Source organism: Tenrec ecaudatus, chromosome 4 (assembly GCF_050624435.1).
Source record: "Tenrec ecaudatus isolate mTenEca1 chromosome 4, mTenEca1.hap1, whole genome shotgun sequence".
Classification (NCBI taxonomy): domain Eukaryota; kingdom Metazoa; phylum Chordata; class Mammalia; order Afrosoricida; family Tenrecidae; genus Tenrec; species Tenrec ecaudatus.
Window position 1 is genome coordinate 116,830,397 of NC_134533.1, and position 16,873 is coordinate 116,847,269.

Sequence of the window (16,873 nt, forward strand, 5' to 3'; positions counted from 1 at the left end):
GTAGAGAAAGCCTTCTCTTTGTCCAGTGGAACAAGCAGCTGGTGGTTTTGAACTGCTGACTTCGCAGTTAGGAGCCCAACCCATAACCCACTATGTCACCAGGCCCCGCCCCTTCGTGGATCTGGATGGGTCACTCCCCAAACAGGATGTCCATGGCTCTTGCTGCAGCAAGATCCTCAAGCTAAAAAAGTGAATTCCCTGCAGGGGAAATCACCCCGTAAGAGACAGAGAATAGAGAGTAACTATACTTGTACCCCAATAACGCTGCAGGTGAGTTCGTTTCTGCAAACTGTACACGTTTTCTATGAGCGCCAAGTCCTGATATGCACGAGCGTGTTGTATTTTATATATGTATACTGTTTGGCTGGCTGATGCCTGTTGAATAAACGTGCCTTTGGAGACCTGGAGAGGATAAGGGAGTGGAGGTGGGTTAGCCTCTTCTGCTCGGGCTCTAGGACCACAGGCCAATGTGCTAAATTTGCTCTAAGAAGATTGTTGCCAGGCTGTCTGTGCCCCATCAGCTGTTTCCCGTGTTGATGAAAAGCGAAGGCTAAGAAAATCTCCCCATTTGGGGGGCATGGGGAGGGGGAGACAGCCACAAACAGCTGTGAGACCTTCCTTGTTCCTCGATGATGAAATGACAGTAATTATACCTTATGTCTCAGCTGAGCATTTTTAAGGCTGTCACTGGTTTGCTGTGGTTTTAACGTGTGTGTGTGTGTGTGTGTGTGAGAGAGAGAGACTTTGTTCCGCTTATGAGGCACGTTCTATGGTGGATGATTGTACGCCCCTCATCCTACAGTAACAGCCACTCTGTGACACTGCTGAGGCAACACACACAGGGGTTAATGTGCCCATTCTGCAGATCAGGAAAGGGAGGCACGTGGACAAGAAGGTGGTTTGCCTACATCCGACGGGTGGAGCCTTGTTTGCTGGGTCCACAGATAATGGTCTTTCTAATATCAATATACCTCTTCAGCTCAATCAAACAGGAAGGGGAGGGCAACTTGGCCAGCAACTGAATAGTTCAGTTCTTAATGAAGACAGTGACCTTGGAAACAACTGGTATACGTGTCATGTCGAGCAAGGGAATAGGGAGGTGGGGCATCAAGAGTGGCTGGCTGCCTGGGACAGTAGCATCTGGAGTGGCATGAGGGTTATCTGAGGCTGAGGCATGCAGTAGCTCTGTACACACATCTGTAGCAGATCCCCCAGGCTGTGCCCACACCCTCCCTTCATGCCTGGGGCTCACAGGCCACACTCACTATGGGCAGCACTTGACCTCTGCATTCACACTTCTCCTTGTAACAGACTCGGTTATTGTGAGGGGAGTGGCCCAGGGACCCCCAAGGTCATGGGTGCCAAGGGAATTCTCAGAATACAAAAGTACCTCAAAGAACAGGGAGGCTCATCCCAGCAGAGAACAGTGCCAGCATTCGCTTGGCCAAGAGTCATGGGTCTCACCCCTGCAGAGTATTTATCCTGGTGGCGTAGTGTTTACACACAGGGCTATGAACTGAAAGGTCAGCAGTTTGAAACCACCAGCCGCTCTGAGGGAGAAAGATGAGGCTGTCCACCCCAGTAAAGAGTGACAGCCTAGGAAAATCCACAGGGGTGGTTCTACCCTGTCCTATAGGATCGCTGTGAGTCGGCATCAACTCACTGGAGGTAGTTTTGGCATTTTGGTGTCCTGGTATTGAGTCCAAGATGGCTCTGCCTTGTTCAGCCATGGCAGAGGTGTACAGGCCAGCCCCAGCCTTTCTTCAGCAGGTGGGAGGACAACCTCAAATCAAAGTCTGGAGGTAACCTTGGGCCCTCGTGCCCAGTGCTGCCACTGGCCAGGTCTGAGAAGTTGCTGCCCAGGGTCACTCAGGGGTTCTCGTGGGCCCAACTATCCTGTGGAGGAAGCCCACAGAAGACCCAGCTAGACAGCCCATAGAAAGAAGGATTTCAGGTGCCCTGACCTGGTCCACACTGGAGTTTAATCAATATGGCTGCTCAGGACAGGATCTAGTGATTTATTGTTAGAGGGTGGGGGGGGGGCAGTAATATTTATGGAATACCAGCTATGTATGGCTGCTCTCTATACATGATTTCCTTAAATCCCACTCTACAGCAGGAGGGATTGAAGCTCAGAGAGGCCTAAAGTAAAGTCGGTAGTCGGGATGTGAATGAAGTGTTTGCCTTAACTCCAAATTTCCCCTACCCCAGTGGTTTGCAATGTTCTTTAGTTTTGCTCATCATTCCGATAATGAATTAGATCCATAGCCAGATGGGTGGTGGTGGTGGGAGTCTGAGCCGCCCTCTTGCCCTTCCTTCCCTACCTGCATCTGTCCCTGAGGCTCCACCTAACCTTGAAGGCGCCCCACAATTGCCTTTGAAAACCTCTCTGTGACTCACTGAAGACCAGAGCATTCCTGGGACAGTAGGCATGAAGAAAACTCCCCTGAAGGACTTGGGACTGTGTCTGCCAGGGTGGAATTTGCTCAGGGCCCCAAAAGTGCAGACAAAATGGTCCCCAAACCTCTCTTCCTCTGCAAGGATCCCAGCTGGCTTCCTGAGATGGTGTACACCAGAGCTTCTCCAGTGCTTGTCCCTCAAACCATACACACCCTGCCCTCTAAGGCCTGAGCTGCCTTCCCCATGCCCACCCCCCGGGGGAGGGGCGGGGCTGCACAGCTCATCAACCCAAGCAGCCAAGACTCATGGGCCAAGATCCTTCTTACAGTGGATGCTGACATCCAAGCAGAAGAGCATTCCACCGCCCTCCATACCCCACTCCCGCCCTAAAGCACCCAGGCTCCCTCCATAGTAGGGGGGTGAGACGGTGGTGCTCACTAGAGGCTGGTGTGGACCTCTCTCTACCTTCTTCTTTTCCCTGTAGCACAAGAAGGGCAACTCACACCCTGTGACCTCTGTCTGGGTGTCTTTGCCCAGGGCCACCCGTATTCCACCCCAAGGTTCCCGGTACACTGTCCACCGCTGCATATGATCCAGGTGGTTGGGACTCAGGGGATGCCTTGCCAGATGGTAAGCTCCTTGCTGAGCCCCTACAGGCCTGAAGCTCAGAGGAAAAAGAAAGCACCTTTCTTCTCCCTGTCTGCCCTCCCCCTGCCTGCACACCTGCCACTTCGTCCATGTAAGGGGAAGCCAGTACCTGGACCCGGGCACCCCTGGGTTCAGATGGAGACTTTACAGAGGGTAAGGCTCCAGCCTGGTTAGGTGAGTATACAAATCCCTATGCAAATCAGATGCAAATCTGGGGCCTGCCCTTGGGTTCCTGGCAGGCAGCCCATTCAGGCACCTGGGTGCCTGAGAGAATCTGTCAGGCTGGGGGCTGAGAAATGAAAGCATTAGGGGAGCTGGGGGGTTCTCTCTTAACTGATTCAAATGTCCCCGACATCATGTGAGAAGGTAGATTTCCCTGCTTAAAAGCCAAACCCCTAAGAAAAGCATTCACTCTGAACATCCACCTCCCTCTCTCCTCACTCACAAATCAAATCACCCTTCACCAGCCTGGGTAGGGGACTGCACAGGTCACAAGGCTGGAATTCTGGAAGGCCAGGAGGGTGTAAGCAAACCAAAAACCAAACTTACTGCCATCAAGTGAGTTACAACTCATGGCACCTCATAGGACAGGATGGAAATGGCCCTGTGGGTTTCCGAAACTGCAACTCTTTACTGAAATAAAAAAGCCTCACCTTTCTCCTGCAGAGTGGCTAGTGGTCTCAAACGCTTGACCTTGCTGTTCACAGTCCAATTCATAAACACTTGGCCACAAGGACCACTGAGAGCCCATGAGATGCTCTGTAGCTTAGAGGAGGGCTTCCCACTTGCCTGCTAAGGGGCCTTTTCTTTGACAGGTCATCAAGGAGCCAAATCCATCTGTGTGTCCATCACCTCTGTTCCTTGAGCTAGGAAAACCCAGCCTCTCCAGCCAGTCCCCTGGGATCCCTGCAACGTGAGCGTTGCCTGTGGGTCAACTGCTTGCTAGCTTTTTGTTTCTAATTGAGCTCCCCATTCTGCTGCTGAAATATATCACAGGCAGCTGGCTTTGACGCCCAGAAAAATGAAGCATCAGGAAGGTGTGTTGGGCATCGGGGCACCTCCTTCCTCCCTCACATTCTCCTACCGACCAGCCCCTCCTCAGGCTCACGGGTCCCTGGTCTCCTGTCCCTCACTTGTGTTTGCCATCTCAAGATTTTAAAAACACATTATCTGGGTGCACCCCCCCTTTTTTTAATGAGCTACCAAATGGAGTGTTCAAGATTTTCTTAATGGCCTGATGAAGGCTTTTCCTTTGGTCTTCTCCAGAGAGAAGAGCCACAAGCCCCCATCAGAGTGGTTGGTGTGGGAAATGGGGGAAGAAAGAAAGAAAAAAATCAATGCAACCCATTATTTTGGCTTTTAGGAAACAGGAATTTTAGTGCCGGGGAAGCTTGTTCTTTTACACAGTAAAAATGCAAATGCAGGCAGCACAGACGCTGGCACGCTGGATAGAACGACAGCGCGAGGCTCGCTGGGGTGCAGCCGGATGCCCAAACCTGAATTTGTTTTGGCAATAACCAGGCAGTTACTGGAGACTTGATAACCAGTGATTGAAACACCTCCCTGGTTTCCTTCTGAGCCATCAGTCTAGTTGGGGCTTCATTGAGCAAAGAAAGGGGGGCGGGCAAAAAGAAAAGGTCTTTCGAGAGGAAAGGGAAGAGACGCTTAAAACACATTCAATAACTGCTTAATTCCATCCAGAGGAGGCCCCATCTCATCCTGTTCTCTCTCCTCCTCTCTCTGCCTCCTCCAGCTCCTCACAGATGGACGTACAAATTATTGTAAGAGGATATTGTTTTCTGTAACAGGCTCGAACATTCGCATTTACATTTTCCTTGGTGCCGCGGGGGTGACTGGCAACGGGAGAGAAAAATATATCGAACCCCATCTTTTCTGCTCAAGCCCGCATCCCATTCTACCCCAACCCCGCCACCGCCACCGCAGCCACCCCCACCCCAAGCAGAAAGGGCCCCAGGGACAAGCCTGGCACCTATAGCCCAATTAAGGCAGCGCAGAAAAGAGAAGGCTGTCTGGCGAGGCGCCCTGGCGCCCTGGCAGACCCTGGAGTGCCTTGGTGGCAGCCACATCGTGGCTCACCAGACCCAAAGGCCACAGAGGGGCCGGCCACACCTGGCACCTTCCGATGGCCCACGGCCCCAAGCTACTGGCAACTTCCTTCTCAAGTTGGGAGGGGTTTTTCCAGCCACCCCCCAGCTGTCCTGTGGCTCAGGGCCATTCTCTAACCCAACCCCCCTGTCTGCTCCTTCCCTGTCAGTTGACTGGGGCTTCATTTATTAATGCGGGACTCCTGGGAAGGCGCGGGGAGCACGCAGGTATCTGCTGAGGGACCTCTGCTCCTGGAGGGGCCCCCACAAAGGTGGGGATGAGGTGGGGGGCGGAGCCGGGTGGTTGGGAAGGGATGGAGGGCCTAGTCAGGCAGGAGGGAGGCAGCAGCCTTGGCCTGTGCTTTCTCGCCTGACAAAATGCGAGAGGGGGGTGGAGGGTGGAGAGAGCGAGCGACGGGGAGAGAGAAAGCTGACGCTCTTCACCTTATGTATTTTTAATATTAATGTAATTAAAGCTGTGAGCCGAGCCAGCCTGCGGGGGTGGAGGAGGCAGGAAGAGCCTGGAGAGAGGGAGACTGGGGGGCTGTGAGGGTGGGGTGGGGAGAGGGGCTTGTATGGGAAGCGGGCTGCTTGCTCCTATAAGGTGAGTTGAAGGGATGGTCTTCCAGGAGCAAGGGGTTAATCAGCCTTGACCAGCCCTGGGGTGTAACCCAGTGGACTTCACTGGGTCTGAGAAACTCAACTACTCGTCCGAAGCCACCTCTCACCCTAGTCTCGAAACAGAGCCTGCCAGGGTCCAGACCTCAGCCAGGCTCGGCCTAGAGGCATTTACAAATAAAATAAGGGCCGCCCGTCCCCCACCCAGCCGAGGAGGCGTCCTGGCGGTGGGCACTGGCAGGGTGCAGGTCCCAGACCCCTGGGCGTTGGCAGCCAAGGACCGAGCTCCTTTCCCCGGAGCTCCTAACCTCGGTCTGATTGCCCTGCCCCACAACGCCCAGGGGTCAAGAGTTGCAGGTCGACCCTGGCAATGGGCGAGGCCAAGGGGCGAGCAGCCGCCCCCCAGGGCGTGAAAGAGAAAGTTAGGAGGGCTGAACAGGTAAGGCTGTGCCCGCAGGAGCGTGCTTGCCCCGCTGCGCCAGGGCGCGAGTTCGGCCGCCTAGTCTCCCGCCACCTGCGCTCCTGGGGGCACGTCCACCACCACAACCTGGACGCCCGATTGCCCGCGCAGGCCGGGTGGAGACTCCGCGGCCGGCGGACTCCGGCGGGGGAAGTCTGCCCCTCTCCAAGCCCTCGTTCTGGCTTCCCCGCCGGTCAGGTGCGCAGCGCCCTGGCAGCAGGTCTGGACACGCCGGACACCTGGACCCACCCCTAGCAACCCCCTTCTCTCCGGGAGAGGGACACGCCCCCTCCCCCCACCCTGAAGACTTGTCGCCTGGTCGGGCTGCCCAGGCGCTAAAGCGGAGGCTCTCGCTTCTTGGGGTGCGCTGCCCGAGGTGGTCCAGGCGGTGCCGCGCGCAGCGGCCGGAGCTACCTCCCGGGGCAGGGGGGTGGGGAGGGGTAGGGTATGGGGAGCGTCCCTGGAGATCAAACTTGCTACCCCGGGGCCCCGGGTCTCGCCACCCCCAGCTATGCCCGCCCTGCGAGCGGCAGCGGCGCCGAGGAGCGCCATGCGGTGCGCCCCCATTCGCGCCGGGGCGGAGGTCCAGGGCAGTCGAGGGGCGCAAGGTGGAGAGAGCCGAGTCCGAGCCCCGAGTCAGCGAGGGCTCCCCTCCCGGGTGGACGGTCAGGGCCTGCCACCGGCTCCGCTCCGCTAGGCGAGCACCGGGGGTCCCGAACCCACCGAAGCCGCAGGAAGCGGGCCAGGGGCTGGGGGAGGGGTCCGGGGCAGAACTGCGGCGGGGCGACCAGGACCCGGCGAGGGGCTCCCTCCCGGCCCCCTGCCAGCCCTCACGGGCGCACCCCGAGACAGCTGGTGCCATGACTGGCGGGGCGCCCCTCTCCGGCGACTCTCCCCAGAACCTCTGGAGGGGGCTTGCCCCGCCCTCGCGGGACCCCCCTCGGGGCCGAGCGTCCAGTTCAGTCTCCCCGACACCTGGAGCCTCCCGGGGCTCCGCGCCCCGCCCGGCCGCCGGCCCCGCCGCTGCCGCCGCCGCCGCCTCCCCCCTGCCGCGCGCGCGGGGCTCACCTTTGTGCAAAGAGTCCAGGAGCAGGAGGAAAGTTACCAGCCACATGCCATACAGGGGCCCTATTCTCCGGGGAGGTGGTCCTGTGGCCGGCCGTGCGGCAGCGCCTCTCCCCCGCTCAGCGCGCTCCCAGCCGCCCGCACTCGGCGCCCCGCTCTCTCTGCTCCTCAGCCCGGCGCTTGGCGGCGGCTCCTCCCTCCTCGGCTCCCCGCTCCTGTCATCTTCGGGGCTGGGCTAGGCGGCCGCTCTCCCCGCCCCCCCTCCAGCAGCACCCCGGGGACTGAGCGCTGCTCCCGCCCGGAGCCCAGACTGTCCCTCGTCCGACGGACCCCAGGGACCGGGGTGGGGGCCTGGAGCAGACAGACCGGACTCTGCTCTGCCGTCTTAGAGGCCAGGGGTCCCTGTCATAGGCCTGTATCATTCCAGTGCCAGGAGAACGCGATGCTCCGTCCAAGGACGCCCCTTTCCTGGCCCAAGACGCCTCGCTTTCTGCCTCTTTCAGACTCACGTCGGCCCCTTTGAGGCCCCCGTGGATGCTTGTATTAAGTCCAGACTAAGACCCTTAGTTGCACCCCACTTGATGCTCCACCCCAAACCGAATGCCCTTCCAACCCCCCGAGTTATTTCTACAAGCCCTCCACATGCCAGTCCAATTGCCCCAGAACTCTGCTTGAATTCCCCTCAGCACCTGGCACATTTGTCATGGTTTAAACTCATGATTTATTATAAACTCATTCCTGTCTGCTGTACCTCACCTTTCTCCCTCTGCCTTCATGCCCCCGCCGCCCCTCCCCCAGCTTTCCCACTGGGCAGAAATGGGTCTATCCTGTCTGCCAGGTCAGCACAAGATGGGCACTGAATGGGGCTTGCGTGAGGGCGTCCTCTCAGTTAGGAAATGAATGCTGGGCACGAACTATGAACTACGTTCCAGGCACTGAGCTAGGCGCTGAGGGCACCGGCATGGCTGAGCTGGGACGACCTTGGCAAGCCTGGGGTAGCCTTGTACAGCACACAGCTGCCCCGGAGCAGATGCTGACTGATGGAGTCTCCGCCTGTGCCACAGGCGGACACGTCTGGAGGCAACAGAGGGTGTTCCGTGGTTGAATTGGGGGAAAAGAAATCTCAGGCCTGTCTTTCAAGGGGCCTTCCAGGGGACTTGAACCTCCAATCTTTTGGTTAGCAATCGCCTCCTTGTATATTTGCATCTCCCAAGGACTCCCTCCTTCTTTTTGTAATTCGGAACTGGAAGGTCCAGAATAGGAGGCCCACAGTAGCCGGGAGAGTGGAGAGCACACTAGGACGAGCCCTCCTCTCACCAGAGGTCAGCCAAGCAAGGCTATCACAGTTCTCACACCCCTCCCTGAGGTGTGCAGGAGAAGGGACAGGACAGGTGAGGTGGGTAGAGAGGCTGCCATTCAGCCCCATTCCATAGGAAGGCGATTCACTGACCCCAAATGATCCCGCAGGACAGCTAGCGATCCCGATTCTCCGAGTTTTACCAAACCATCCCTAGAAATTTTGGCTGATGTTTAAAGGGGTGAATTTCACTTTTCACATGCCGGGCTGGCTGTTAGAGTGGAAAGGTTCTCCCACATGCACCTGTGAGCATCGCAGTATCCTTTGAAGCCTTAGCGTCTCATTTTCGGACAGGTGAGAAAACAGAGGCTTGGTTCAAGGTCAGCCCGTTTGCAGTCCATGCAAGACTAGAACCCAGGTCTCCTGACCCAGAGAGAGCAGCTTGCTCTACCCTGTGCCTGGGCTCCAGGAGGCTCCAGCATCCACTGGGAAGCAGAAGCTCCTCCCCTAGATGTTGTGCCCGCTGGAAGCACAAACATAGCACGGAGGACAGACCGGAAGGGCCTCTGGAGGCCACCTAGCCCAACCCCCCTGGTCTTTCTAGATGAGAAAATGGAGGCGCAGATCCCAGACGCCTCTAGTCTTCTGCCTTGGCTTCTGTCCTCCTCCCACCCCCGCAGTCTCACCCTTTCTGTGTGCTGTGTTCATACTCCACCATGTCCCGTCCTTTCTGAGGGAAAGGGTCGCTGAGAGGAATCCAGTTATTTAAAACTAAGCCTATTGACCCAGGGCACCTGGTCAGGCCATGCCTAAAATAAGCCGCTAAGTCAGACGGGATGGAAGGGGCTGCCGTCTGTCTGGGGGAAGTAGCCTGAATGGGTCTGGGGGTATCATCGCAGCTGCTTTGGCTCCATGCTCCACCCCTGACCGGGAGCAGAGAGAAGGGCCCTCCTTTCTCCTCTGACTTGAAGGACCTCTTACAACCCGGGTGTTCCATGGTGGGGCCTTGAAGGAGCACGGTACTGGGTGTCTGTCGAGGGCTGAGTCTTAACGTGAAGGGTGAGGTCATCCTGTATGCCTTTGGTTGTAGCCTGATTCCCTGGAAGAAGAGGCAGATGGGCGGGAAGGGTGGGAAGGCTGGTGGGGACAGCAGCTTGGCCAGGGAGGCTTATGGATGCTGTGATGAAGAGCGTGGGTCCTCAGCGCTGCACCGAGTGTGGGGCCCCGGGGGGCTGAGCCCTCATCTACTCACCTGGAAAGCAATCGGGACAGCGTCTGCCCCAGGAGCTGTGGTGAAGGTCGAGGAGGACAAGCCCAGGTCCTGCTGCTGGCACAGAGTGGCCCAGGTAAATATCGCGGATGGGATTGACTTTGCTCAGGAGGACCTTGAGCGCCCAGAGGGCAGAGGGGAGGGTTGGCTCCACTGTGTGATCCTGAACTCCACGCTTCCACAAGGCTGGAGCTGAGGACTCGGGGCTCTGGGATAGGGGCCACAGAAACATGGAAGCCTTGCTGGAAGGTCAGAGTGTAGTTTGGGGCTCACACGGTGGGGGCGGGGCGCACTGGTGGTTCAGTGGTAGAATTCCACCTTGTGTGTGGGGGATGTGGGGTCAGCTCCTCAATAATGCACCTTTACCACCCATCTGTCAGTGGAGGCTTTCGGGTTGCTCAGCAGGTTTCAGTGGAGTTTTCAGGCTCAGGCAGATGAGGAAGAAAGTCCTGGTGATCCACTTCTGAAAGCCAGCCAGGGCAGACAACATGGACATGATGTCGGACTGGGCAGTGCTTCCTTCCCCTTATGCCTGGGGTCACCACGACTTAGACCTGACCACAGCCACTAAAAACCACCAATATGCAGCCACATATGGCCCTGGAGGCGGGCTCAGGGAGAGACAAGAACACGGACAAGGACTCAAAACTAGGCAGTCCTGGCGCTCTTTGTGTTTGTCCATTTCCTAGGTGTTGTCCCTGCTGGGCATGTAAGAAAATATCTCGGAAAACGAGATCTTGACGGGGTGCATTCAACCATCCCCTCTTTAGCTGGATCCTTCTGAGGGGCTGGCATGTCAGGGTCAGCAAGAATCCAAACCCAGGGAATAGTGACCCTCGGGGAGATTTGGGCAGCCCATGCCACCTGCATCTTAGACCCAGGTTTCTCCTCCCTCCGTGGTCATTTTGAAGGGGTCATGCTTTCTTTTAATAAAAGGGACCGTTCCTTTTCAGTCCTGAAGTGGACGGAAGCCCTGACGCCCACACACACAAGTAAGCCCCCGGAGGGAGAGCAAACACAGTTGCCCAGGCACACACACCTGTGTGCAGGTAAACCCAAACACCAAACGACAGGCACACCTGCACTTAAGTGTGGAGTTGAATGCGATCCAAGAATTATGCATTGGGACCCATGCTGCCCTTATTTGAAGAAGGAGGAGGAGGAGGAGGAGGAGGAGGAGGAGGAGGAGGAAAAGGAGGCTTCAAATGTATGTGTGAGATTTATTTCTAGTAGGGACACACCAGATATTTAAAATCAGTATTGATTTCAATATCTTGTTGCATTCGAAGGCTGGGTGTTGATCTAGCTGTTATATTTATCAATGCCAGTCGAAGTAGCTACATTAAGTCCCTGGAAAGTGAACCGGCTCCAATTCAGGTTAATCATGGATATTGGGGGGGGGGTAGTATTATTTTGTCATTTTACATTAGGACTAGAGCCATCATGAGAAACAGCAGATGTGTTTATTGTTCAACTCAAAACACCAGCTTATACATTTGGGGTACTTGTCTTCAACAACAAATGCATATAATTACGTAAACAAAGCTTCCCATGTGCTTTAAAATTCTTTCACAATTTCCATTTAAATGTGGTTTCATAATAAGAATTCATGGTAAGCCATGTCGGGGTTAAAAACTAACATTTGAGGTTAGACAGCCAATTCAGGATGGACCACTCTCACCCCTAGGCATTGATGAGAGGAGAGAGAAATAGTCAAGGATTTCCCTGCCTTTTGTGTTTGGTTCCCGCCTCCCACTCAATTGGTTTTAATGCTATTGAAAGAGTTTGGGACTCCAAGTCAGGAAACCTTGGGTCCTCATCTCATCTGCCGCCCTAGTCACCACGTGACTGTGGAAAAGCCGCTGAACCTTTCTGGGCCTCAGTTTCCCCAGCAGTGAAATACAAGTGACCACCAAGGGACAGTCATGACACCAGTGATGAGAGAAGACAAATCGACCCACACCTCTGTGTGTGTGTGCAAATAATATGTGCCCGTGCTCTGATGAAAGCAGAGGCAAAGAAACACCTGTTCACATACACCCCAAATCTAGCAGAACAAGAAATTTAAAATCCAACCAAGTCAGAATAAGCCATTCTGACTTCAAACGCATACGTCCACATCTAAAACTCTTCTATCTCCTTGAGACGGGGCTCACTGCAATCCAGGGACTAGGAGGACTATACACAATCTAGTATGGACCATCCAGTGAGCCCGGTGCTCCCTGTGGCAGCATTCTCCATGCTTTCCTTAGAGGATGCCTGGTACTTTTTGCCGCTTAGCCTCTCACCATTTGAGATGGGCATGGCTAGCTCATTAGAACAAAGGGCCCAGAGCCCTGTGGGTCCCCGTCCCCGCCTTGCCCACCACCACCACAGTTGAGGCCTCTGGGGTTCCATTGTTCAGGCCCATATCGCAGAAGGCTTGGCCAGGGGTTTCAAAGCCCCTGTTGGATCTGGGGTCCCCTGCAAAACCACATACCCCCTTCCCACTCTCTCATCTCACAGCTGAAATTGGCTGAGATGCCAGCTCAGAGAGGCTCCGTGAAGGAAAAATCGGCAGGTAGGGCTGAAGCTCACGTCCTGCTTCCCTCTAGGGGTAGGCGTGGGGGTGGGAGGAATCCAATCTAGGAGGGAGAGAAAAGGGGCGGTCTGCAGAGAGTGGGGGGTAACTTTATGGGATTCCCAAGTAGCAGGCGATTCTGACAACCCACAAGACTGCAGACACGTGGCCATCTCATTTTATGTAAGTCTCTTCTAGAGAGGAATCGCCCATGTTTTCCCATTCCTCCGGTCCTGCTCGGGTCCTACCCAGTGTCCGCGTCTCCACCTGTTCCAACCTTCTCATTCCAGGAGCTGGCCAGGCACCGAGCCCTCCTGTATATTACAAATGCTCCAGTCCCGGCCTACCTGTGGCTCTCCACCCCTTGTCACGAATTATGGCCAGTTGGGTCCGCAGGGGGCTCCTCCTTAGACTCCTAACTCTTTTGTAGGACCCGAGGTGGTATAATGGTTATCCATTGGGCATCGAACCATAAGGTCAGCAGTTCAAAGCCAGCAGCTGCTCCAAGGGAGAAAGATGAAGCTTTTTCCTCCAGTAAAGAGTTACAGCCTCGGGAAGTCACTGGGGCGGTTCTACCTTGTCCTGTAGGGTCGCTCTGAGTCTGCATTGACTCGATGGCAGTGAGTGAGTGGCCCTTTGTGTTTGACTTATTTGCAGAAGTTACATGTGTGCTGGTGGAGCTTCCACACTAAGACAGACGAGGAAGGTTGACCCGGAAGATCAACCCATAAAAACCCTAGGGATCTCAATACTTCAATCTCTTGTGCATGGGGTCACCCAGGGTTGGGGTTCCAACCCTGCAGCAGCCAGCAACAACAGCCCCAGAGCCTCACCAGGTGCCTCCATACAGTAGGGGGTACACTCAGCCACTGCTGGTTGAATGGCTGGGCGTATTCTCCCAAGGTTACAAAGACGGGTCTCCAACTTTGGGGCTATGCCCTTTCCCTTTGCAGTGCCTGGCCGCTGAGGGTGAGGGCTTGGCAGGCCATCCAAGCCTACAGGTGTCTCTAGCCCCAGAGCTGAAGTCTTGGCAGATACCTGCTCAGCCTACCCCACCGTCGCCATGGCCACCAGCACCCAGCACCTGCAGGCTCCCAAGGCTTCACGTTTCCTTCCCTTTTCGACCCTCACCAAACACAGACCACGAGCGGGGCCCTGAGTAGTTTTGCTCATGATACAGGTGAAGAATGGAAACTCAAAGAGGTTGGCGATGTGCCCAGAGGTAGGTGTATTAACTGTGCAGTTAACACAGCTTCAGCTCCAGGGACCTCTGAGGCCCCAGCCATGTGTTCACAGAAAACTGGGTCTGCACTCAAGTCCATGGTGACTGCTATGTTCTCAGGCTAGCATCCCCAGGGGTTCTGGTGGGCACTGGGGAGAATCCGGATCTGGGCAGGTTGAGTCATGTATCCATGGCCTGTGGCCTCCCAGTCACCTCCATTAAGTCATTCCAGTGTTGGGGTGGCCTCCAAGAAGGCTCTTACAACTCACTGGGCTAACGCTTAATGACACAAAGTTGTGGGGGGCTGTGTTAGTCCGGGTAGACTAGGGAAACAAACTCATAAAGACACACATGTATAAGAAAGAACTTTATATACAAGAGCAATCAAATATTGAGAAAACATCCCAGTCAGTGTCCAGATCAAGTCCATAAGTCTGATATTAGCCCATATGTCTGATACAATCTATAAAGTCCTCTTCAGATTCATGAAACACATGCAATGACACCACATGTAGGAAGATCACAGGCCAGTGGGTGGGGAGTCTTGTGGATCCAATGTCATTGTAAGCATCTCAGCGCAGGCAGGGGGCTCCACATGGCTCCTTCAGCTCCAGAGCTCTAGCGTAGCTCCATGTGTCTTATTAGTTGCAATGTCTCCCAGGGAGTGTCCCACCTCCAGGGAGCTATTTATCTCCTTAGGGCCTCCAAATGAAGTCACCGAGCAGTGACCTGATTGACAGGCGAAACTCCACCCCTCACTCCTAAGTCTCAACTTGAGAACAGATTATGTAACTACCACAGGGGCAGAAGTTCTATCACAGTAGTACCATCTCCCCGCCATGGCGTGGACTCTGACTCACAGCGCCCCCACAGGACAGGCTAGAACTGCCCCTGTGGGTTTCTGAGAGTGACACTCATTAAGCTTCAGAGGCTCTGCGGGGGGTTTCAAGCTGCCCCCTGGTCTCTTTAGAGCTCACGGTGTTTTCAGAGCTGTGATCTTTCAGAGCAGTTCTTACAAGCCTTTCTTACCACCACCAAACTTCAGGCACTTCTGGGTAGACTCCACCACCAGGCTTATTAGTAGCCATTTGTGCCATCCGGGCTCCTGAGGGGGGACACAAGGAAAGCCCTGAGGAGCCCTGGTGACATAGGGGGTACCAGTTGGGCTGCTAATCACCAGGTCAGCAGTTCAAAACCGCCAGCTGCTCTGATAGAGAAAGACGAGGCTTCCGACTCCCACGAGGAGTGACATGCTCAGAAACGCACACTGGCGGCTCAGCCCTGTCCTGTGCGGTTGCCGTGAGTCAGAGTGGACTCCACAGCAGGGAGTGGTGAAGGTGTCTCCTAGTGGGTGGGCTGACAGGTCATGCCCATGGTGAAGGGACCGGGTTGTTCTGGGAAGGAGGCATTCAGCCTCCAAGGCCACTTGTCCCTTCTTTATCCCAGAGGAAACGCTCTTCGAGAGTCTGGAATTGTTTTGGTGCTGTGGGTTGTGTTGGGCTGCCCTCCACAAGTCGGCGGTTCACGCCACCGAGTCGATTCCAGTGCACAGCGACCCTACAGGACTAAGTAAAACTGGCCCCCTCCCCCATGGGTTTCTGAGATGGTAACTCAGAAAAGCCTAGTCTTTCTCCCAGGATTGGCTGGTGATTTTGAACTGCTGACCTTGAAGTTAGCAGCCCAACTCATAACTACTATACCGCCAGGGCACCTACAACAGATCACACATCTTTGAAAAGCAGGAAAGTACCACAAACATCACAACACCAGATACACAACCTGGTGTGAATCGGATGCTGGGCCTGTCTTTCTGCTGCATTTCCCCCTCCCAGGTCTCCTGCTCACAATTGCACACCAGCTCCCTGCTGGCTATGGAGCCCTGGGGCACCACAATTAAGCCTGTGGCTGCAAACCAACAGGCTAGTGGTTCGAATCCAATCATCTGCTTCGTGAGAGAAAGTCCCGGTGACCCACTTCTGTACATGTCACATCCTGGAATAACCCTGTGGGAAAGTTCTGCTCAGTCACCTGGGGTCCAATGAGTTGGGAATTGGCTCCATTGAATCGAACGTGCTCTGGCTCCATGCCTTCCACGCCTTTTATCCCTGACCACCTACGCGCTCAAGGAGCCATGGTGGCACCGCAGTTACGTGTTGGGCTGTGACCCGCAACACATAAGCTCCCTGGTGTTTCCTGCCTCTGGAGGACTGGGACGCCCCCCAAAGGCTCTGCAGGAGTCCTTGGAAGACACTAGGGAGGCCCTCCAGCCAGGCTGAGCAGGGACTGTGTGCAGCCCCAAGATTCCGCCTGCTGGACAGAGGTCAGAGTCCAGGAGCCAGGGTTACTATAGCAGTGGGTGGGACGCTGTTTGGCCAGCGGATGTAAACAAAGACATTGTCTGGATGCAGGGGAATACCAGTCAACAGCCAGAGAACCTGAGCAGGGGCAGGCCAAGTACTCCACAGGCTCACCCGGCACCACCCAGACAGGTGGACCCAGCCCCCAGAGGCTGCTTGCAGGGAGGAGAAGTTTCCTCTCCACACAGCTGTCTGGCCCGCTTGGCTGCCTGTGACCATGCACACATTCTCTCCTTCGCAGAATCCAAGTATGCCCGGCCCTCTGGGGTTCACGAGAGGTGGCCAGTCCCTGCCAGGGTTTTCCCCAAACCTCCAGCTACCACAGACTCCCCAAGACTTCCTTTCCCCAGGAGAACTAGCCTGGTTCTATCAGCCAATCCTTTTGTTTTTTGTTTTTAAGTGTAACTGTCCCTCTCTGTCCCTCCCCAAGGAGCCCTATAGGCACACCGGGCTACTGATTGTGAGATGAGCTGTTCAAACCTGCCAGTCGTTCCCCGGGAGAAAGAAGAGGCCGTCCCTCCCGTCAAGATGTATTTACAGCCTCTGAAACCCAAGGAGCGGCTCTGCTCTGTCTAATAAAAGGTCAGGCGGCGGTGGGCTTGGTTTGGGCTTGGTGCTCCCTACCCTGCTCTCCCTTCTTACACCGACTCCACAGACCAGAGCTGATCTCCCCTCTGCCGGTGGGGGGTGGGGGGGCTGTCACTCCCTCCATAGATGCCTGGCCAATTCTTACTCTTGCCCATGTCTTTATTGGTTCCCGGGGGACCAAAACAACACCCACAAAAGCCCAAGCTGATTGCCATCGAGCGGCTTCCGATTCATGGGGACCCTTTAGGACAGGGTAGAGTGGCCCCGCGGGCCACCATGCCTT

At 55.5% G+C, this 16,873-nt stretch overlaps 1 protein-coding gene across 1 annotated transcript in view; it reads right to left on the minus strand.

Annotated features, from left to right (window-relative positions):
* Positions 1–8,072, minus strand: part of DSCAML1 (DS cell adhesion molecule like 1) — a 391,665-nt gene extending 383,593 nt beyond the window's left edge. Inside the window, exons 1-2 of the mRNA XM_075547828.1 lie at positions 8,053–8,072; positions 7,300–7,511 (exon numbers count right to left, since the gene is read on the minus strand). Of these exons, the coding sequence (XP_075403943.1) occupies positions 7,300–7,511; positions 8,053–8,072 (232 nt within the window). The remainder of the gene's footprint in view (positions 1–7,299; positions 7,512–8,052) is intronic.
* Between the last annotated feature and the right edge of the window lie 8,801 nt (positions 8,073–16,873).